Source organism: Arachis hypogaea, chromosome 8 (assembly GCF_003086295.3).
Source record: "Arachis hypogaea cultivar Tifrunner chromosome 8, arahy.Tifrunner.gnm2.J5K5, whole genome shotgun sequence".
Lineage (NCBI taxonomy): Eukaryota > Viridiplantae > Streptophyta > Magnoliopsida > Fabales > Fabaceae > Arachis > Arachis hypogaea.
This window is the reverse complement of record NC_092043.1, coordinates 17,558,444-17,582,308: the sequence shown is the minus strand read 5'-3', so window position 1 is coordinate 17,582,308 and position 23,865 is coordinate 17,558,444. Positions and strand designations below refer to the sequence as shown.

The 23,865-nt window shown below is 33.7% G+C and overlaps 1 protein-coding gene across 1 annotated transcript; it reads left to right on the top strand.

Moving 5' to 3' along the window:
- The first annotated feature begins 16,269 nt into the window (after window positions 1–16,269).
- LOC112706401 (RNA-binding protein 1) lies at window positions 16,270–18,307 on the top strand. The gene is made up of 2 exons (XM_025757698.3): window positions 16,270–16,656; window positions 17,167–18,307. The coding sequence occupies exons 1-2, from the start codon at window positions 16,423–16,425 to the stop codon at window positions 18,034–18,036; spliced, it is 1,104 nt and encodes a 367-aa protein (XP_025613483.1). The 5' UTR covers window positions 16,270–16,422; the 3' UTR covers window positions 18,037–18,307.
- The last annotated feature ends 5,558 nt before the right edge of the window (window positions 18,308–23,865 follow it).

The following is a 23,865-nucleotide window of genomic DNA, read 5'->3' as shown; positions in this document are numbered from 1 at the left end:
GTAAAAATATGAAAAGGACACAACGAAAGGGTTCATGAATTCAACAATCACAGTTGATTAATATAGTACAATTACTGCAGGGATTTGAATAAAGATTTGGCATTAATTTGCATAAATTAGTAGGATTCCAAAGAGAACTTGTCCTCCTGAATTTGCCAGACAATATTCTGCGTCCAATTTTCAGGAGGAGGCAGGAGAGAAGATAGAGTAACTGTTTTTGGAGTCATAAATCTGAACTCGTAACTAACTAACTAACCAACTCCCTCATGAGAATGACTCAGCTCTGCTTTCCAAATTTGCCGATGTTTCTTTCACAGGTTATGGGCTTTGATTTGACTTCATAACTTAACGTATTTTATTTTATGATTATATCCCCCTACCTACTAATAAATTAGCAGGGATGTAATTTTGTGAAACATTGTATCAACCAATTCACCAATCAAGAGGACAAGTAATAGTTGTATTGTTATATGGTTCCAAACTAAATAGTTCAAGGTAATAACCAGTACAATTAACTCACATTATTTAATTAATAACTGACATGATTTAAAATCAGTTTTTTTTTCTTTTTTTACATGTTTGTCACGATTAAAACTTAATTTGGTAAATTTTTTTAAAGAATTGTTTGTACTTTTTAAGAGATCAAACTTCTCATTTTGTGTTTGGTAAATCAAAAAGACTATGTACAACTTTTAAAAGATCGAAATACTTTTGAAAGCACTTAAGATAGAGCTTTTTAAAGTTAGCACTATTTTTCAAAATTTAAAAGTAGGCATAGGATTCGGTGGTCGAGGTAACTTTGGACTACTTAGTGGTCCAAGTAAAAAACATGTTTTTAAAGTTTTTTTATCAATTGCTATGTAGTCCTTGAACTATTTTTAATTGCAAATTAACCCCTTATATTTTATTTAATTATAAAAACTATTTTTTATTTTACAAATTATTTATTTATCAATTAACCATTATATTTATTAACAAAAAATACAAAACAACAACTAATTATATTCCAGTCGGGTAAAATATTATGTTTGATCTCGTGAAGTTCCTCCACGAGTTTCAAATCGTGTTTCGCTGAAATCCAATCGATTGGACTATCAAACCAATCGATTGAATGATAACCCAATCGATTGGATTTCAGTTTATCACAAAACAATCGATTGAATGCCTCAAAACAATCGATTGTTTTTGTTACTCAATCGATTGAATTCACGAAAACAACATGGATTTGCCAAATACAATCGATTGGAAAGTGATGACATTGAAGTTTTAGCCAAATTCAATCGATTGGTAATTTAATCCAATCGATTGGAAGGTGATGAAGTTGAATTTTTTGCCAAGTTCAATCGATTGGTAATGTTACCCAATCGATTGAAATGTGATGTCTTTGATTTTTTTGGCCAAATTCAATCGATTGATGATGCAATCCAATCGATTGAAAAGTGACGACATTGAACTTTTTGCCAAATTCAATCGATTGGTGGCGTAATCCAATCGATTGAATTTTGAAATGTGCTGTGTATTAAAGCTGATAACCCTGCGTATTCACACCCACTCTCTCCACCTTTTCATTCGAACGCCACTCTCTCCTCTCTCTAAAAACCAGAAAGCTTCTCTCTAAAACCAGAAAGCTTCTCTCTTCTTCTTCTCCATTCTCACCCACACCCACTCCAAACTAGATACATAATTCCAACCCTCATCAAAATCCCTACAAAACCCACAAAACCAGTATCCCCATAATGGCCAGAACTAAGAACGCCAAAAGGGCCAGGGTTGAGGGAGAAAGCTCTGCCCCCGCCAGACTCATTGCTTCATCCCACTACATGGCAAGGTGGCTGCCGTCTCAAAGGGCACTGAAAAACTATGTGGAGAAGTTCGAGTCAAGGCCAATTGTTCCTCCCAGGTACATAACAGCCGAGTTCCTTCAGGATAGACGTTTTAATTTGGTGTTGAATGCATTGCAAACACAGCACTTAGTTGATTTTGTACAAACTAGGGATGATTATTACCCGCACTTGGTTAGGGCTGTTTATAGTACTTTGAATTATGTTGTTCTTGAACCTGATGAAGAGGGTGAGGTAATGCCGCTGATTGAGTTTGATTTAGGGAAACAGCATTATAGAGTTACTTTGCAAGAACTAGCTGAACAATGGAGTCTAGGTTATCACGGGGCAAAATTTACTGGAGGTATTACGGCAGATGAGCAATGGGGAGAATACAAAAGATTAGTTGGTTTGCAGAGTTTACAATATGAGAATCCACACATGGATGCTAGAGGTAATATAAGTTGCAGTGGGTTGGGGATTGAGCAGCGTATATTGATGTATTTGTTTTCATACATGTTGATTCCAAGAAAACATAATCATGGAATCTTGTTTAACGAAGATATTTTAGTGCTTTGGGCTATGGTGACTGGAAAGGAGATAAACTGGCCTTATTTTATGGTTCATCATATGCTTGAGATGAAGAAAGGAAAATCAAGTGTTGGTTTAGGATATGCTTGCCATTGGACCAAGATTTTCAAATGGCTTGGAATTGACTTGACTGAAGAGAAAAGTGTTGTCTTGACTAATGTAGCCAAGATTGATGACAGCACTCTAAGACAGATGGAAAGAGATCCGGATGCCCAAGAACCTCAGGCCCAAGGACAACAACAAGACCAGGTGCAAGCACAACCACAGACACCCCCACCACCACCCCCTCCTTCGCCAACAATGCAAGATTTGATGGATGAATTGCGAAGCATGAGAGTATATATGGAGGAGCAATTTGCTGATATGAGGCAGCGTCAAGACAGGCAAACGGAAGCTATCAATCGTCAAGGAGAAGCAATTGATAGTCTATGCACTAATCTGGGCATCACAAACCCAAGGGGCATCATCCCAAGGCCTGGACCATGAAGAAATTGTTTTATAGCAATATTCTTGTACAAGCATGCCTTGCTTTGATTTTTACAATTCATATATAGAGTTCTTAAAGGTACTAGGTTTAGTTGAATTGTAAGACCTTCTTGGATGATGGAATGAATTTAGCTAACGGTTTTTTAAGTTTATCTATATTCTTAAGATGCAATCAGGTCTTGAAAACAATGTGTTTGTATGGATTCAATCGATTGTTTTTATAGTGCAATCGATTGTTTTGTTATTTTAATCGATTGTAGTGCACTTAATTACTGTATCAAACGAATGTTTTCTAAGTGCAATCGATTGAATTATCATCAATTTCAATTTCAATCGATTGCATATAAAACCAATCGATTGATACTGTAATTAAGTGTACTCCAATCGATTAAAATAACAATTCAATCGATTGGAACATTGTGTTTAAGTATACTTCAATCGATTGGTGGAGGCTTGATTTCGCATAGTCTATCTACCAATTTTGAAACTTTTTCTTTAAATATGATCCGTTTAAGATTATTATTATTATTTGCCAAAAGCATGGTTTTCGCATAACTCAGTCGATTGGTCATACGATCCAATCGATTGAATGATAAAAAAAATTTGTTTTTTGTAGTTCAATCGATTGTTTAGAATTTCCAATCGATTGAATGCTTCAAAACAACCTGGGTCTCACCAAATTCAATCGATTGCTTTTGTGACTCAATCGATTGAATTTACCCGAACAATATGAATTTGCCAATTTCAATCGATTGTAGTGTGTGTGAAATCAAATTCAATCGATTGTAATTATCATTCAATCGATTGGAACGCGATGTATTACGCCTATGCCAATCTTGTTTTCGTTTTTAAAAATTATCTTCTTATTTATCTATCTTATCTTTAAAATTCTATCATCTTTTTTTAAGGTTTTATTTTGATTTAGATACTCTAATCTTATCTTTTCCTTAAGGTTAACATTATAAATTGGTGAATAATCCATCACCAATTATTCAATCCCACCATTAAAATCGTGTATCATTCTCTTTATAAAAAATTTCATTGTTTTTCTTTCGAACATCCATCCATCTACTGAATATCCATTTTTTTATTTTTTATCCGTCTATTTAATATCCACTTTTTGTTCATCATTAATTGACAATCACCGTTGCACCAATCAGCAAAGGTCCAATCAATTTTTTTCATTGTAGTGTTCAGAAAACAATCCATCGTTTGGATTACAAAATCGAGGTAAGTGGATAGAATCTCCAATTTTCCAATTATTCGTTTCGATACTTTATTCGTAAAATTGATTGTGTAATGAAAAGAAATTTTTTTTATCTTTTATTAACTGACAAGACATTGAGAATTACTAAAAAATAAATAGATGTTATTTTTTTTATTACTAATTAGCTAGCAATCAAGGGACGGACCTAGAGGGGGCGAGTAGTGGCCTGAACCCCCCAAAATTTTAAGAAATTATATTTATATATAAAATTTGTGTTTAAAAAATAAAAACAAATATTAGGTAATTTAATAGTTTTATGTGTATTATTTTTCACTATGTAATAGATTTATGTCTTAATTGTTAATTCACTAATATTTTTACCTAACTAATTTAATATCATATCCTCAAGTCTTTGTACCTTTCCAATTAGATTTTATATAATAATTTCTATATTTATTTTTTTAAATCATTTGTTTTTTTATATTAATATATTTAACATTCATATTTTTATATTAATAATAACTTAAGTAGTTATGTTTTGGTAATCACATTATGTACCGTAGATATTATTTTGTTGTAAAAAATATTAATTCTTTTTCTAAATTCACATTGGTAAAAGAAAAATTTTATAAAGATATCGTATACATTGTATTCTACAATGGTACCGTGTCTTTCAGTTAATTAATAATTTATAATTTATTTTCAAATTTTTTTTAAACTTTTGAAAGAATGAATTTTAATTAAAACCGATATGGGATATTTTTAGCAAATCCCGTTATAAATTATATGGTATTTTATAAATTTGTAATGTACAGTTGTTAAAGTTATATTTTATTTATGTAATTATCATATTAAAACTAAAATTGTTGGAAAAAATTATAATTATATGTATCTTAATAAATCTATTAAAAAACTAACTCCAATAACTATATGTTAATTATTTTTATAGATTAAAATTAATTATATAAAAATTGGCACCTCAATATTAAAATATCTGGATCCGTCTCTGCTAGCAATATACGAATCTATTTATTGTATGTAATGTTATAAGATGGAGTGTACTAATTTTTTTTTTCATTGGACATTTTAAGATGTCAGGTATATTTACGGACACTGAGATGAATGAGCAATACCAGGAGGACGATGACTTTAACCAACAAGAAGAGCTAGTAAGTGACCAAGATATGATGGATGAACAGACTGAATTCGAACAAGATTTCAGAGATGAATTTTCCGAGGGAGCATTTTTTTCTGAATCTGATATGTTAGATTATATCGTTGAAGCCGCTTATGCGGTTGACTCCGTGCAAGACATCACATCTTTGAAATTTAGTGAGAACTTTGCGGATGAAATTGGCAAATACCACTTTTCTACTTTGCAGCTTGCATTTGATTTGTATACGAAGTATTCAAAGTCGAAGGGCTTTAGTGCAAGGAAGAGCAAGACCTTCAAGAATAGTAGTGGCGAGATTTACAGACAAATGTTTGTCTGTCACAGGCAAGGATTCAGGATGGAGAAATATTACACGATGGAAAAAAGGAAGAAGGAGCCTAGATTGGAAACAAGAACTGGATGTGAAGCCCGAATGGATGTTAAATTTGTACCAGAAATTGGAAGGTGGCATATCTTTTATTTCTCTGACGAACACAACCATGATCTATTGGATACACAATTCAGTGCTATGTTGCCTGCCCACAGAAAAATGTCAGAGGCAGATATTATGCAAATGATGAACATGCTAAAGTCAGGGATTAGCACCTCACAGATATTTAGTCTTCTAGCTAGTCAAGCAGGCGGGTACGAATTTGTTGGCTATGGTCCCAGAGATATGTACAATGAGATTGCTCGGCAAAGGCGTCAAATTCCTGGAGATGCAGCACGAGTGTTGAAGAAGTTGGAGGATATGCGGTTGAAGGATCCACAATTATATTTCAAGGCATGTCACGATTCAAGAGGTTTGTTACGTAATTTGTTCTGGTCTGATGGGATTAGCCAATTAGACTACCGACTCTTCGGGGATGTTATTGCTTTTGATGCTATGTACAAGAAGAACAAGTATAGTTGTCCATTAGTAATATTCAGCGGGGTTAACCACCACAACCAAACAACTGTTTTTGCTGCTGCGTTAATTGCGGACGAAACTACTGATACATATGTTTGGCTCCTGCGTCAGCTCATGTTTGCAATGAGGGGCAAAACCCCGACCTCAATCATAACTGATGGGGCCATGGCGATTAGGAATGCAGTGAGAGATGTATTTCCCGAAGTCAGACATAGATTATGCGCTTGGCACCTTATTCGAAATGCAACTAGCAATGTTGGAAATCCATCGTTTACATCTAAATTTAGAAAAATCATGACAGGAGACTACGAGATTCCCGTGTTTAAGCGTAAGTGGGTTCAGCTTATTGAAGAATTTGGCATTGAGGATAAGCCATGGGTGATCAACATGTAAGAAGAAGAAGCGGCAACGTTGTAGTGTTTGTCAAATGGAAGGACATAAGAAGACAACATGTCCTTGGCAAAAGGACATTGACAACAACGTTATAGAAAATGAAGCAATCGGTTCGGACGATAGCGACATGTGTACCGAAGCGACGGCTGAGTTAGATAGTGATAGTTAACCACCTCCATAAATTTTAATGTTTTTGGGTGGAAAATCAGTTCATATTTGTATTTTTTCTTTTTCACTATATTGATGAGATTTTATACATTATTCCAATAGTCGTGCTTATGCTTTCTAGGTGTAATGAGATTTTATTAATATTTTTTGATTATTTAGAATTATCGTAATTAGTATTCAATTGTTGTTTAGTGCTGCCGTGCTGGCTACTTATATATATATTAATTATGTGATGACTCATAATCAAAGTTCTGAAAACCGGACTGGACCGTCCAGTCGATTCCAGTTCAACTGAGAACCAGCAATGTAAGCGATCTGGTCCTTCATTTATAATCGTTCGAAATAAAACCGCTGAAAAACCTCTGAATTGGCCGAGAACCGGTCGGGTGGACCGGACCGGTAACCGGCCGGTTCAAAAAAAACGACGCGGTCTCTTAATTAAAAAAAAAGGAAAGAATCGGATCCACTCCACGTCTCCACCCAACACCCCCCCTTTTTCCCAATCATTCATTTATTTCATTTCACTACTCACTCCCTGGAGAACTCTGAAGCAAAGGAGCCCTAGCCCTCCATCGTCGCCGCCGTTTCCAGTTCATGAGCGCCGCCTCTGTCTCCAGTTCCTCAGCACCGCCGCTTCTTCCTCTTCCCCGTGTCCGGAACCCAGTAAGTCGACATGTCATCGACGGCTCTTCATCTTAACTCACCAAACCAGAACCCTAGGCTCTCTCTGCATTTTGCAACGGTTCTGCCGCAGTGCTGCCGCCGTCCGTGCTGTCGGCGCCGTCCGTGGCCTGGCCCTCTCTTGTAGCTCGGCGTCCTGCTTTCCCGTTATCCGTCCGACCTCCGTGGCTTATCTGTTTTGTTGGCTTGGAGCAACTTGCTGCCGTATCGCCGCTCGCCGTCGTCTCCCTGGTCGCCGTCCGTGCCTCCATCGAAGGTTAGTGTCTCTGGCTTTTTTGTTCGTGTCTCCGTCTTCTCTCCCCAGAGCCTCTGTTTGTTGATTTTTAATGTGAAATTGTGAAATTGATAATTTTTGCTGATTTTGTGCTGCTGCTCTTTCTTTGATTTCTGAAATTTTGGTTAACATTTTCTTGCTGTTGCTAACAGTGAAAATGAAATCATTATTGGATATTCTGTTTAGGGATTAGGGATTACTTGTTGCTGTTTGTAATGTTTGTTGAAATTTCAAGTTTAGTGTGATTAGGGATTACCTGTTGCTGTTGAAATTTCAGGTTCAGTGTGATTAGGGATTAGTTGTTGCTGTTTGGTACTTGCTGCTGCTATTTTGTTAGTGTTTTTTAACTTGACTCAACTGTTTTTGAATTTTTGTTGATAGATTTATCGATTTTAGTATTTAGGGTGATTATTTGTTGCTGTATTTTAATTTTAGTTGCTGATTGTTCGTGATTTATGGCTCTTTTTAGTATATTGTGCTGATTGTAAGTGATTTCTGGCTGTGTGAATGTTCTTATTTCTGGCTCTGTGAGTGTTGTTCTGTTTTTGTTTTAAGGCCCTATTCTGTGCTCAGTTTTCATTTTGTAGGAAATTATTTGACGTATATAAGAATTAAGAAGGAAGATTATCCCAACAGCTACTCTGTTGATTGATTCTAGTCCCCCACAAGCTTGAAGATAGGAACCCTTCATCAATGGTTTGTTTATGGCATTGCATTAAAATATTAGCGTAGTTTGTTTGTTTATTCATTGAACTTCCACAAAAATCAGTTGTTTATGATCCCCTTTTGTCCAGAATAAACAATTCTTGAGTCCTTGCTTAGCTTTACGTCAGGTGGATTATGTGCTGTTAAGTTGTACAAGCTTAAGATTTCTCCTTTAATGTAGTATATGCAGCCTAATTTTGAATTGGTATAACAGGACCACAAAGCTATACCAAAGGAACTGGATTGGTAGGAAGATCTTTATCAAAAGCTATAATTATATTTTAGGATATATATTTAAAATTTATATATTATTTTATTTTAAAATGGTTTTTTTTTGTTAGACCACGGTTGGATCGGTTCAACCAGTAAATCAGTGACTAAAGCGGTTCGATGATCGGTCCGGTTCTCTGAACCTTGCGCATAATACATTCATATAAATTTATTATAACATGTTTATTAATTTGTCTTTTTTATATATATGGGACTAATGATTATTTTTTCACTGCCATGTGTAGAAATAATTATTTTAGAATACTATATCATTAATTCCTTCGAATAAATAATACTATAAGTAAGTTGATCTTGGATGAATAATAAAAGAGATAAAACGCTAAAGGTGCTATACTTTAATATTGATCTTTAATATAGATTGCAACAACCACATACACAAACAGATCAAACAATCCGTCTCATATAAGGAAGGGTAGAAAAACGGCTGATGATAAATTTTTAATACTTTACTTACATATTTCACAATATTTCACAATAATAATATACTTGAACTAATCATTCTACTTATATGACAAGATCAATTTTCTTTCTTGGTGGGATTAGCACTTGGTTGCTTACAATTAATGACAATCTAGCTAGGTAATAATCCTAGAATACTAGCTATTAGTATGTAGCTAGCTTCTTTAGTTTTTCCATTTCAATTATAATCCACTAATGTTCATTAAATTAAAGTAGCTAAGTATGAAAATAATTTGGTTATAATTTGGTTGTAACGAACTAAGATTCGGGTTTCAAAACTAATCAATCACAAATATAAATAACGATTACAAGAATTTATTTTCATAAACACGATTAAAATGGATAAATTTAAGGTTTGAGTAGAACAAATGTTTTCATTTTTTCTACTTTAATTTCTTTTCATAATTTTAGAAACAAGAAGTAACAAAATAATATTTGTATGGGATGATTGTTGAAATAATGTTTGTATGAGATGGTTGTTGAAATAATCAATGGAAATGACATTAAAAATATGTGTTTTTAAAATAAATTAAACTAAAATTCCATACGGTGCATAGAAATAGAGTAAAATTGCGAAAAGTAACGAAGCAATACATTTCTATTTAAGAAGTCATTTAAAGAAATTCGCAAGAAGTACATCCACTAACTCTAACAAATAAATACGCACTAACTAAAGTATTACACTCTATCTATATCACTAATAAGAACTGTGCATATTCCAAAACTCCTCGACCGATGCTATAATCTGTGGCTTCTTATGGTTGATCCGACTCCGGAGTATATGCACCGCGGTTATCATGCGAATATCGTGATCATCGAGCTAGAAATTATACATTATGAATTAGTACCAAAAAATAGGGATTAAATATTAGAGATTTGTTTTATAAATGCTCACCTTATTGTTACCATATGGCTTAAATTCATAAGTCATATCCATCCACTTCATCACCCAAGTTGCAGAGTTCAAGCTTGAGGAACATTGAGGTATATCTTCTGGTCTTTCAATTTTGTAGTCATGAAATTGTTTATTATACTCTTGAATGCCATCATCCTTGTAAAAGTTCGACATGATGACTTGCTCCAGTACGTGTGCCTGATTTCATTTCACTGGTTAAATAATAAAAACAAAATAAGATCTAATAAGCTTATGTAAATTTTTCCACGGACTTACTAGTGTCTTCATAACACGTTCACGATAGCGAATTCTGTCATCATTAAAATGGGTGTCCATGTGATAAATTGTATGCTCGCAAACCGATATTACCATTAGATACCAGTGGTCATCCTCTTGAATAGGAACATATATCTAAACCATAAAAATTTGTCCCTCGGTTATGTATGCTGATAATGGAAAACTGTATCCAACAATGAATCTTAAGAAAAAATTCTTACAAATTTTAAATCAGCAGTAGGTTGCATAAATTTATAAATGTAGTCTTCCATCTTCTTCTTTAAATCTTTCTTGTTGAAGACATCCACCTAGTTCATTAATGCAAACCAATATAGTCTTTAGTACATGATAAAGAAGTCTAGTTCTATATCAGCATTACATTTGCAACTAAAGATAAATGAACTTATCTTTTCAGGGTTATAGAACATACCACAAATCTCGGTGGAAGTTGCCATGTTGTCTTGAAACTTACATCAGATTGATCATCAGTGCATTTCAATGCCGCTAATTCAAGAATCTGGATCACAATCCAAATATATATTAAGAGATCATGCCCAGAACCGAACGTAGATTAACTAATAGATTACTTGTGTACCTTATCAGTAATGGGTCTGTCAGGTATGAAATGTGCAAAGTCTGATCTAGTTGCTCTGATTGTATTTGTTACGACAAGTTCTTCACTGTATCCATTAAAAACCGAAACACATTAGATTGACCCTCATTCACCGACAACAAAGATAATATCAAATTAACTTACGATGGATCTAGTGATGCTGAAAATATATATGCACAGGCCTTTATCTGATCTTCCAAAAGACGCATGGTTGGAGTTGGCATAAATTGACACTGCATTGACTACAAATTTTAATACAAAAGTATTAGCAATTCATCACTAAATGTAATAATTAGCAGTGCCCATAAGAAACTATATAATTTAAGTGGTAATTACGTTGGTAATGGAAAAGAAATAAACAGCTCTTCTATAGTCTTTTGTGGGTTGGCTCAGTGCATAAGACGCCTTCGATTTATTGACTGATTTGGGCTCAATCTTTGGCTTTCTAATTCCGCCCGGGTGAGTGAACGGTAATTTTTTCTGCGTCCCCATAATGCTCTTACCCTAAAAAAACAGTTTCAGTATATTTTTATTATCATGTTAAGAATATCAAATAATAAGAGTTATGAAATTTTACTATACATGCATATACCTTTGACATATTTTTCTTTTTTGGTGCGGATCTTATAGTTGGAGATACTGGTTTGTCCATATTGATCTTGATGTGGAACGGATCATCGTGGGTGAAAGACATATGATCCAGTACAGTAAGATCATCCTCATCGTCTGATATAGCCGTATGAATATCAATAGCCGAACTCTTAGCCTTCAATCTTGAGATTGGATGTGTGTTTTGTACAGAGAGCTTGGTCGGAGTCTCGGAATTATTGTTCAGACTGAGTTGTGATATCATTGTCTCAATGCGGCTTACAGATTCAAGGATTTTATCAATTATCACGTCCCGAGCAATGTTTACAACTCTCATTGACTGCAAAAAAGAATGGTAAAAAAGGTTATAATAAATAACTTATTTTACAAAATATATATTAATTACTGTTTGTCACATCAAATTACCTCCATGCTAGAGAGGACATTGTCCACTTTACTAGACAATTCTTGAACTTTATTTAGATTCTCGCTTTGAATAACATCGTCAAAAATAACTTGGTCATCCTGTAGAAAATAAAAAACATAAAATTTTAAATTACTCGTAATACATTATACTAGAAATTAAAAACCCATTAAATCTTACGTTAGCACTAGGAATTGTAGTTCCAAGTTGGTCACCAAAATCAACTTTGATAACATCACAGTCCAGTGACATATTCTGTGTGTTACATGCATCATTGGAGACCCCCACTATATCTTCTTTAGAAGGAATATCCATGATTATTACCAACGGAAGAATATATTACAAGTAGACTTAGTTGAAAGGCAAATATTTAAAATAATTTGTCAACGTATAAAAATTTAGTCGGCTTGAACACATATATATACCCAAAAAAGATAACAAAATTTTAATTCTATCTTTTTAAAAATTTTTAAATCAGCAGAATAATCTTAAAAATCTTTAAGATATCTTATCTTTTAATTAAAAACGAATGCATTTCAAATTTTAAATTAATTTCTATTTCCAATTTAAGAAATTAAATTTAAAGAATTCATATAATTATATCTTATTTATTATTATTTTTAGGTAGATAAATAATAATAATAATAATAATAATAATAATAATAATAATAATAATAGTAATAGACGCATTAGATTAATAACTAAATAAAACAAGATTCAAAACTGGTAGATAGGCCACCAATCGATTGAAATAATAAAAGATGATACTTCAATCGATTGCACTTAGAAAACAATCGATTGAAACAGTAACTAAATCGACTCCAATCGATTACTATAACAACACAATCGATTGAATGAGAGGTGTGTGTATTATTCAATCGATTGCATTAAAATCCAATCGATTGAAATAGTATATATAAGAGTACTCCAATCGATTTCACTGAAAATTCAATCGATTGCAATAAAAAGAAATCGATTGCATTAGAAAATGAGGGTACAACAATCGATTTTACTACCTTTTCAATCGATTGGTTTCCATACACATCTGATTGCAAGCATTCTTCAATCAATTTAATACAAGAACTGATTGCAGATTTACATGCATAGCTAATACTTTAAAAACAAAACAAGCTGATCAATAACTTATGCTTCGGTTGCAATAGTAGCAGCATCAAACATACCTAGACTCTCAAAAGTGAAATTACACAATAAACAATAATATCTGAGACTCTCAAAAGTGAAATGACACATTTCATGATACAGTGAAGATAACACCTAGATTTTGTCCTACATTTTTTGTAACTCAAATGTATTAACTCCCAATCAAGCATCAATGGAGATCATAGGATGATGTGGAATTCTAGATAACAATTTCTTCATGGTCCAGGCCTTGGGATGATGCCCCTTGGGTTTGTGATGCCCATATTAGTGCATAGACTATCAATTGCTTCTCCTTGACGATTGATAGCTTCTGTTTGCCTGTCTTGACGCTGCCTCATATCAGTAAATTGTTCCTCCATATATACTTTCATGCTTCGCAATTCATCCATCAAATCTTGCATTGTTGGCGAAGGAGGGGGTGGTGGTGGGGGTGTCTGTGGTTGTGCTTGCACCTGGTCTTGTGGTTGTCCTTGGGCCTGAGGTTCTTGGGCATCCGGATCTCTTCCCATCTGTCTTAGAGTGCTGTCATCAATCTTGGCCACATTAGTCAAGACGATACTTTTCTCTTCAGTCAAGTCAATTCCAAGCCATTTGAAAATCTTGGCCCAATGGCAAGCATATCCTAAACCAACACTTGATTTTCCTTTCTTCATCTCAAGCATATGATGAACCATAAAATAAGGCCAATTTATCTCCTTTCCAGTCACCATAGCCCAAAGCACTAAAATATCTTCGTTAAACAAGATTCCATGATTATGTTTTCTTGGAATCAACATGTATGAAAACAAATACATCAATATACGCTGCTCAATCCCCAACCCACTGCAACTTATATTACCTCTAGCATCCATGTGTGGATTCTCATATTGTAAACTCTGCAAACCAACTAATCTGTTGTATTCTCCCCATTGCTCATCTGCCGCAATACCTCCAGTAAATTTTGCCCCGTGATAACCTAGACTCCATTGTTCAGCCAGTTCTTGCAAAGTAACTCCATAATGTTGTTTCCCTAAATCAAACTCAATCAGCGGCATTACCTCACCCTCTTCATCAGGTTCAGGAACAACATAATTCAAAGTACTATAAACAGCCCTAACCAAGTGCGGGTAATACTCATCCCTAGTTTGTACAAAATCAACTAAGTGCTGTGTTTGCAATGCATTCAACACCAAATTAAAACGTCTATCCTGAAGGAACTCGGCTATTATGTACCTGGGAGGAACAATTGGCCTTGACTCGAACTTCTCCACATAGTTTTTCAGTGCCCTTTGAGACGGCATCCACCTTGCCATGTAGTGGGATGAAGCAATGAGTCTGGCGGGGGCAGAGCTTTCTCCCTCAACCCTGGCTCTTTTGGTGTTCTTAGTTCTGGCCATTTTGGGATATTGATTTGGTGTGTTTTGTAAGGAATTGGTTGAGGTTTAATAATACTTAATGTAGGACGGAGTGGATGTTGGTGAGATTGGAGAAGAAGAGAGAAGAAGATGAAGCTTTCTGGTTCGATGAGAGAAGAGAGCGGTGCAGAAATGGGGGTTCGAATCTTTTAAAACGTTACTTCTAATTCAATACGCATGGTTTGGGATTAATATATAGCGATTTTGAAATTTCAATCGATTGGATTACAATACCAATCGATTGAATAATGAAAAAAACACATTTATGACACTTTCCAATCGATTGAAGTTTCAAACCAATCGATTGAATTAGAAGTTACGTGCAAAGTTCAATCGATTTTTAGCCGGAAACAATCGATTGAATATTAAGACCAATCGATTGTTTGGAAGAATTCAATCGATTGAAAATCATAAACAATCGATTAAATTACATAAATCTCACATTTAATTCATTGTTCAATCGATTTGTTACTATGACCAATTGATTGATTTATGCAAAACCATGCTTACCAGGAATATACAATCGATTGTTTTGTGATAAACTGAAATCCAATCAATTGGGTTATCATTCAATCGATTGGTTTGATAGTCCAATCGATTGGATTTCAGCGAAACACGATTTGAAACTCGTGGAGGAACTTCACGAGATCAAACATAATATTTTACCCGACTGGAATATAATTAGTTGTTGTTTTGTATTTTTTTGTTAATAAATATAATGGTTAATTGATAAATAAATAATTTGTAAAATAAAAAATAGTTTCTATAATTAAATAAAATATAAGGGGTTAATTTGCAATTAAAAATAGTTCAAGGACTACATAGCAATTGATAAAAAAACTTTAAAAACTTGTTTTCTACTTGGACCACTAAGTAGTCCAAAGTTACCTGGACCACCGAATCCTGAGCCTTAAAAGTATAATATAACTTCATATGTTAACTAATTTTCAAATTTAATGCTTATATTTATGTCTATTATAGTATTTTAAAATTTTAAAAATTATTTTACCAAATGCAATTATTGTTGCTTATATTTATTGAAAGCTATTTTTAATTTAATTTACCAAACTGTCCAAACATAAATACTACAATTTTTAACAAATCATCTTTTAAAAATTAACTTTTATAAACTATTTTTAAAAAGTAAAAACTTTACTAAACTAAGACTAAGTCATATCTTTTAATGAATATCATAATTTTTTCCACTAATCAAACCCACTTTTTTTTTATGTCAACACTGTTTAAAACTTTAAACCCTGCTTAAGCGTGGTTTGACCTGGTCTCAATGTAATTTTCGATAGGTTTAAGCTAGTAAATAGGGATACAATATACATTTATGTCTATTATAGTATTTTAAAATTTTAAAAATTATTTTACCAAACATAATTATTGTTGCTTATATTTATTAAAAGTTATTTTTAATTTAATTTATTAAACTGTTCAAATATAAATACTACAATTTTTAAAAAATCATCTTTTAAAAATTAACTTTTATAAACTACTTTTAAAAAGTAAAAATTTTACTAAACTAAGACTAAATTATATCTTTTAATAAATATCATAATTTTTTCCACTAATCAGACCCACTTTTTTTTTATGTCAACACTGTTTAAAACTTTAAAGCCTGCTTAAGCGTGGTTTGACCTGGTCTCAATGTAATTTTCGATAGGTTTGGGCCAGTAAATAGGGATACAACATGCGCAAAGGGGATATGGCCCAATGGGCTTCCATAGGCCCAGGATAAGTGAAACAATAAAATGGGTACGGGTGGTCGTAGGTAGGTTTTCACTTTTTAGGGTTTGTATTATGCGAATTGCAATGCTGGGAGTACGGAGTTACCAGTTACCACTGTAGTAGTAGCGAGTGAAGGAATTAGGGGTTTTAGGGTTTGCGATTGGGAAATTGGGGATTTAGGGATTTTGTGTACAGTAGAATGAATTTGAAGATGGATTCTGATAAAGCGAAGCTCTTTGTTGGGGGTATCTCGCGTGACACCACCGAGCACGTACTCAGAGATCACTTCGCCAGATACGGCGTCGTTTTGGATTGCACCATCTCCTTGGACCGCACTACCCGAATCCCTAGAGGTTTCGGCTTCGTTACTTTTTCCGATCTCGCTGCTGCTGATAAAGCTCTTCAGGACACCCATGTCATACTCGGAAGAACGGTCAGCTACTTTCCTTCGCTTCTTCGTTTTGTTTTCTTCACTTTCGCCCTACTCCCATTTTTGCATTCTTTGATTGATTAATTAGGGTTTTGATATAATTGGAATGAATTCTTGTAGGTTTTACTGTTTCAATCTCTTATTCTTAATATCGATAATTATTTTCATGAAAGTCACAATGATGCATGGCGTAGTTTTCCCCCGTAAAAAATGATTTTTTCCTTCATTCGACAACATTAACCATTTAAGGTTATAGCACTGTGATTAAGGAAAATATACCTGATATAAGTTTTGATATAAGTTTTGGGAAGAAACATTGTGAAAGGAGTAGTTGAAGAGTAACATTATCTGAAAGGTCAATGAAGGAGGTGGTAAGACAGCGAAATAGTTGGTATTTATGAAAGTAAGGATAAAATTCATGTAAAATAGATAATAATCGGTTGAGTTGCTATTACTTTGGAATGGAGTATTTATTTGGTTGTCTTATGGTCAGTTCTGTTTGATTATGCGTAGGTAGAAGTGAAAAAAGCAATACCAAGAAGTGAGCAGCAACACCAACACCAAAATCAAGTACAGAACAGGGGAGCGAGTAACTATAGTTGTAATGACTGTAGCAGTGACAACATTAGGACTAAAAAGATTTTTGTAGGGGGTTTGTCTGCTGGTATCTCAGAGGAGGAGTTCAGGAAATACTTTGAGCGGTTTGGTCGCATAACTGATGTAGTGGTGATGCAGGACAGCGTAACTCACCGGCCTAGGGGATTCGGTTTCATCACTTTTGATTCTGAAGAGTCGGTACAAAATGTTATGGTGAAAAGTTTCCATGATTTGAATGGTAGACAGGTGGAGGTCAAGAGAGCTGTTCCAAAAGAGGGAAACTATGGTTATGATGGTTTTAATAAGCTAAGATACAGGAGTGAAAGAGGAGCCTCTAAAAGTTTTCCTCCTTATAGTCCTAGCTGCGCAGTTCCTGGCTTTGCGCCTCAGCCATGGTATAGTAATGATGGTGTTTATGTCTATGGATCAAGCAATTATGGTTGGTACCCTATGGGTGGGTATGGAAGTAACGGATATGCAGTGCCATCTGATATTTCTAGGAACTTCTGGTATGGGCCCATGATAGCCAGTCCTCAGGGATGTCATGTGCCTTATGCTAATGCTTTGCCGAATATTGCGTATATGGGTGGTAGGCTAGGAGTAGTAGGTAATGTAGTTGGAACTAGAGGGTACAATGGCATTCTTGGTGCTGCAAGAAATATAAAATCTGATCAACCTCTAACTGCCAATGGATTCATTCCAGGCAATGTGACATTACATCAAGTTGTGACTCAAGATGTGGTCTCTTCTAATTTGAAAGGATCAAATGGTGAAATTTCTAGTTGACAGACTAATAGGGTCATTGAACCCCAAATTCCTGTAGGTATATACTTTCTGACTGCTTCTGGGCTATGAAAGGTTCGTATATTCTTTGCTAGATAATGTGAGATACCTTCTTGGCTAGCTCTTCTGGTTAATTTAGATCTGTGAAGATACCTTCTTATGTGTCATAAATATGTAGTTTAGCGCCCTTTCATGCTTAATGATGGATATTCTGTAAAATAATTTTAATCTTTTTTTTTTCTCTTTCATAGTTGGTTCAATTGGTTTGTTTGAAGTAGTTTTTTCTATCTCATACATTGCTTTTTTTTTTTTTTAACACTTTGCAACATCCTTTATGGAAGTGTTTTTCTCTATCTTGCTTGACTTTTTAGCAAGCATGGATTTTTTTTTTTACATTTTTTTATTTAACTCTTATCTCCCAGTATATTGGTATGTTGGTCTTTATGTGCTGGATGGATGTGGTTAGTTATAACAGCATTTTAGGCTGCATGTTTTCTGGAAATACATTCTTCTTTGGATTGTTATTTTGTTGTCCTTGATTAAAAAAGGAAATATATTGCCACAAATATGTATTGGATATATTATATGGCTTCTTTTGCTACACATAAACTCATTGATTTGCTTCCTGTCTTGTACCGTGTGCCATTATTTAGTTTAAAATTTATGTTGCAATTCCATTGCATGAAGATTTACTGCCTCAGTATTCATAGTCTTATTTTATGGTGGTATTTTATGGTAGTAGTTGGCATCTTACATTCTATGATTGCTTGCATCTTTCCTTTTCATATTAAAGAAAAATGTGCCTCTTATATATGTATGCTTTTCAACGAACATATATAATTAATAACTAATTATATAAAATTTGACCATTTGCAACCTAAAATTTAATGGTTTGACTTGTTATAAAACTGATGAGTGATAATTCACCCTTGAAAGCGGTTCACTCAAGAATATCCAAAATTATTTAAAAATATCCAGAGAACATTTGCCGTGTGCGTAGGTACCTAGAACTAAAATAAGTTTTATGTATTTATTTAGCATCATTTTATTTTTCAATCTTCTTAGAAACCAATTACTAATAAATCAAACAAATTTGGATATATAATTCTTTTTAGTGTTATTTTTGAAGATGGGGATGTAAGGTGTTCGATTTTAGGGTGGACAAAAGAACTCGGTATTTTTTTACTTCAAGAACAACTCGCTTGAGAAGAGTTTTCTCGATTTTTTCAAAGATTCACTTCTAGCAGAGTTTTCTCGATTTTTTTCAAAGATTCACTTCTAGCGTTAAGTGATTTTTTATAATATATTTAGTTATATAAGTATATATAACAACAAATAATTATATATATAGCAAACAAATAAATAATTATGTTTATTCTTTATAAGAGTTATAAGAAGCAAGGTTTTGAAAATTGGACCGGTCATCAAATCGTTTTAGTCATTGGTTTATTGGTTCAATTGGTGATCTAATTAAAAAAATCGTTTTAAAATAAAATAATAAATAAATTATAAAGAACCAAAAGTTGAGGATATTCCAAGAAATTCTATAGTCCTATTAGATGCAATAGTATTCAACATTATCACATATTTTCACACACACACAAATACAAAGCTTTACATCAAAGAACAACCACAGCAAGTGATTTGGAAAGAAAATGTAAACACCAAACAATCAGTATATACAACATGTGAATATTATTATAGCTATATGATCTGATCAAGAAGAGGAAGGCCTGGTTGATTCGATTCAATTCGCTGAGAGAGTTGGGATTTTGACTCAGAAATCATGCTGATGGTGGATTCATTTCAGAGGACATGATACTTCCTCCCAATATAAGTTCACTGCGCATAAGCACATTGAAGTGTCTCAAGAAGCTAAACTACAAAGGTTCTAATATCTGAATGCTCTTCATATACTTGAAATTCATTGCTATGACATCCTTTATTTCTTGCCCTTCCTTCCACCCTTAATCAACTTTATGTCCAAGAATGCCCTTTGCTGACTCCAAGACTTAAAACCAAATGGTGGGAAGGAGTGGTACAAGGTGGCTCGAATTCCACACATACAAATTGATGACCAAATACTCTATTTAGGGAACTAGTGCCAAAGCTAGGCACTTAGGTTTAGAGGACTATAAACACTATGCACAGGCAACATGTTGTGCATTCTGATGAGGACAAAAGGGATGAATCCAGGTTGTGTCGGTTTCATTGTGTCCTGATTTATACTACCCTTTGATTTTCATTTTTAGCATTCAACAAGTAATATCTAATTCCTAAACAAAAATTTCAATAATGATTTGATTTTCATTTTTAACAGTAGCAACAAAAATTTCAATAAATATTTCAGGGAATTAAAGAAAGAGCAGCAGCACAAAATCAGCAAAAATTAGTAATTTCATAGTTTCACATTAAAAACAGCAAACAAAGGCTTTGGGGAGAGAAGATGGAGACACGAACAAGAATCGAAAAAGTGAAAGCAGTGACACTAACGATCGACGAAGTCACAGACGGCGACCGGGGAGACGACGGTGAGTGGCGAGCTGCTCCAAGCCAACAAAACAGAGAAGCCATGGAGGATGGATGGAGGACAGGGGGAAGGAGGAGGCCGAGCTACAAGAGAGGGCCTAGCCACATACGGCGGCAGCACTGCACCAAAATAGTTGCAGGGAGGACCTAGGGTTTTGGTTTGGTGATTTAACTGTGCTTCAAAGCTCAGAGGGATTCACAAATTGGAGCGGTGTGGTGGGGGGAAGGGGGAGTGAGTAAAGGTAACGTTTTTTCTTTTTTTTTTTTTTTGCAAATAATCAAAACAGTGCCGTTTATAGAGAACCGGCCGGTTATTAGTTCGGTCCAACCGATCGATTTTTGACCGATTCGACGATTTTGAAACGGTTTTCAAATGGGCGGTTATTAGAAGCGGAACGGACCGTTTACATCACCGGTTTCCGGTTAGATCGGTTCAACCGGTCAGTTCGATCCAGTTTTCAAAACATTGATAAGAAGTTATATTGTTATACATTCATAGTATAATTATTTCTTTTTAAGATTTATTTTGATGTTATTAAATTTGTGCTTCAAACGAAAAAAATAACAATTTTATAGTTAATATTCATCAAATAAACATTACAAATATATCATGTTATATATATGTTCTAACAACAAAAATTTATGTGTATATAGTAGTTGGAATATATGTATAACATAATGAATTTGTAGTATTTATTAATAAATATTAATTATAAAATAAAGCTCAATTAATTGAATAAAGTAGAAAAAAAAGTACATACTATCTATCCTTTAATTTAAAATTTTATATTTTAAAATTTAAATATATTTTTTTAATATTTACATTTTAATATTTTAAATTATTTTTTAATTTATGTATAAATTTAGATCTTAATATGAAATTTAAATATTTTTATATCATTTACGTGTGGAAGTTATTTTTAACTTGCGCTATAACCTATCAAGAATCTTCCCTTTCACATAAATCGTTATGTATACTGGTGGTTTATTTTATTATGATCTTCTAGTAAATTTATATTTCGTATTATTTTTAAATATTCTCTAAACAAATATTGTTTTAATTCTCATTTATTAATTGGATAAGATTGATTAATCCGTTGCGGATCTAACTTTTATTTAATAGTTTATTGTTGGTTAATGAGTTACGACATAATTTGAAATCTCACACTTGTTTAAGCAATCTAATAAACTAACTATTAGATCAATCTAAATTGATTAATATTCTTTATTAGTTAAGAAAACTTTTTTAGATGTTTTTTTTATAAAATTTGATCTAAACGAAGAGAAAGGCAATATAATATTAAAGTACCAAACTTTAAGTAGCTATGAGCCATGTTTGGAAAAGATTTTTTTTTATGTAGTTCATTACAAATTCGATCATAACGGAAAGAAAGATAATGTATAAATCACTAATTATTCCCTTCGGCAATGCATATTAAAAATAATTAGCTTTCATAAGCTAATCTACATAACATACAATATCAAAGTCTTAAACAAAATCTAAAATATCTGGTAAAACCAACATGAAAGTAAATGTATAATTAATTATTGAATTCTTGATTCCATATCACTCAATTGGATGTATACAATCTCCATCCGTTAGTTTTTTGCCATAAATCTCTTCTCTTTAAATTCAACATGCACTTACAAGTATTTTATGTTTTGGAAAAGTTCAGTATACAAGCGATTAGAGTTTGTAAGTATTACAAGTTAATTAACGTCTAATCCACCAAAACGCGCTGCAACTCCTACATCACTTACATGCACTATATAAAGATTCTGCGTTTGTATAACTACCAAATTTAAAAGATTTGTTTCCTTCTTTGTTTTTCTTCTTTCCAAATTTGCTCGTTCTTCATCTCGCGCGTCTTTTCCTGGTTTTTCGATCGTTCTTTTCCCCTCCTTTCTCATTGGTTTGTTCTTCGTCGTTGACGTTAGTTCCTCTCTCTGTAGCTCCAACTTCGTTTTCTATTCGATTTTTCTTTTCTAAAATCAAAGTTTGAACTCGTTTTGAAGATAATGGATGATTTAACCTCAGATTGTCAGCTGAATCAGGGGGAAGTGGATTATGAATTTGAATCTAACGAAGTTCCTGAGGTTTGATTTACATACGATTACTCTGAATTTTGTTGCAGTTATTTGTATAGCATTGCGTAGCTGAATAATTCGTGAACATTGACTGTGAAACAATCGCGTAAACATAAATCTGTGGATTAATTATCTGCAATTTATAGCAGACTCTCGGGTGTAGATTAGAACTTTTTGGGTGTATTTTTGAGTAAGTTTGAGTGTATTTACAGTTTATGGCTTTTTCTTACTTTAGTTGAGTTGTTGTCGTTCGGGTGTATTATATCAGACATGATTGGGTGAATTTTTTGTTTTCGACATGGTGTATTCTGCAGCCTCTTTCTGTTCTTGATGACCAGTTTCTTCCTATTTTAGTTGAGTTATTGTCGTTCGGGTGTATTAGATCAGACATGATTGGGTGTATTTTTTGTTTCTGACATGGTATATTCTACAGCCTCTCTCTATTGTTGATGACTAGTTTGTTCCCAAGGTTGGAATGACCTTTACCACTCTTGAAGATGCTGGAAAATTTTACAGGAACTACGCCAAGGCTGCAGGGTTTTCTACAAGAGTTCAGAGCACAAATAGGAAGGGAAACGAGATTAAGAATCAATTGATTACATGTAGCAGAGAGAGAAAATAGAAATCTAAAATATCTCCGACCGAGAAGACGAATCCGACAGTCGATTTAAACTGTCCTGCAAGAATTTATATACACACATTGAAGGATGTTGGTGCTTGGATCATTTCAAAGGTTGTGTTGGATCATTCACACCCTTGCTGTCCAAGTAAAGCAGAGATGCTCAAACAACACAGGGAACTAAGCATGTCCATTTGTCGTACAATAGAGAATAATGAGGAGGCTGGTATTAGACCAAGCAAAACTTGCCAATCATTTGTTGCGACTGCTGGTGGTCATCGCGAGTTAAATTTTATTGAAAAGGATGTGAGGAATGACATTACGAGAGAAGTGCGTAATGTTTCTGAACAAGAAGATGCAAAGGAATTCGGAGAATATTTGTTAAGAATGAAAGAGAAAAATCAGAATTTCTTTTTTGAACTTGATCTCGAGGAGGATCAATCGATTAAGCTGGCTTTTTGGGCCGATGTTAAAAGTAGAGCTACCTTTGATTATTTTGGAGATGTTATTTCATTTGACACCACCTACAATACAAACAGGTAATAAACTGTCCCTGTTTATGATGCTAAATTAAAATTTTTTATGAATCTGCCTCA

Excerpts from the sequence above, each read along its gene's own strand:
- LOC112706401 (XM_025757698.3), top strand. The coding sequence starts at position 16,423 with ATGAATTTGAAGATGGATTCTGATAAAGCGAAGCTCTTTGTTGGGGGT. Across the intron at positions 16,657-17,166 it reads ATGTCATACTCGGAAGAACG|GTAGAAGTGAAAAAAGCAAT; the intron begins GTCAGCTACTTT and ends GATTATGCGTAG.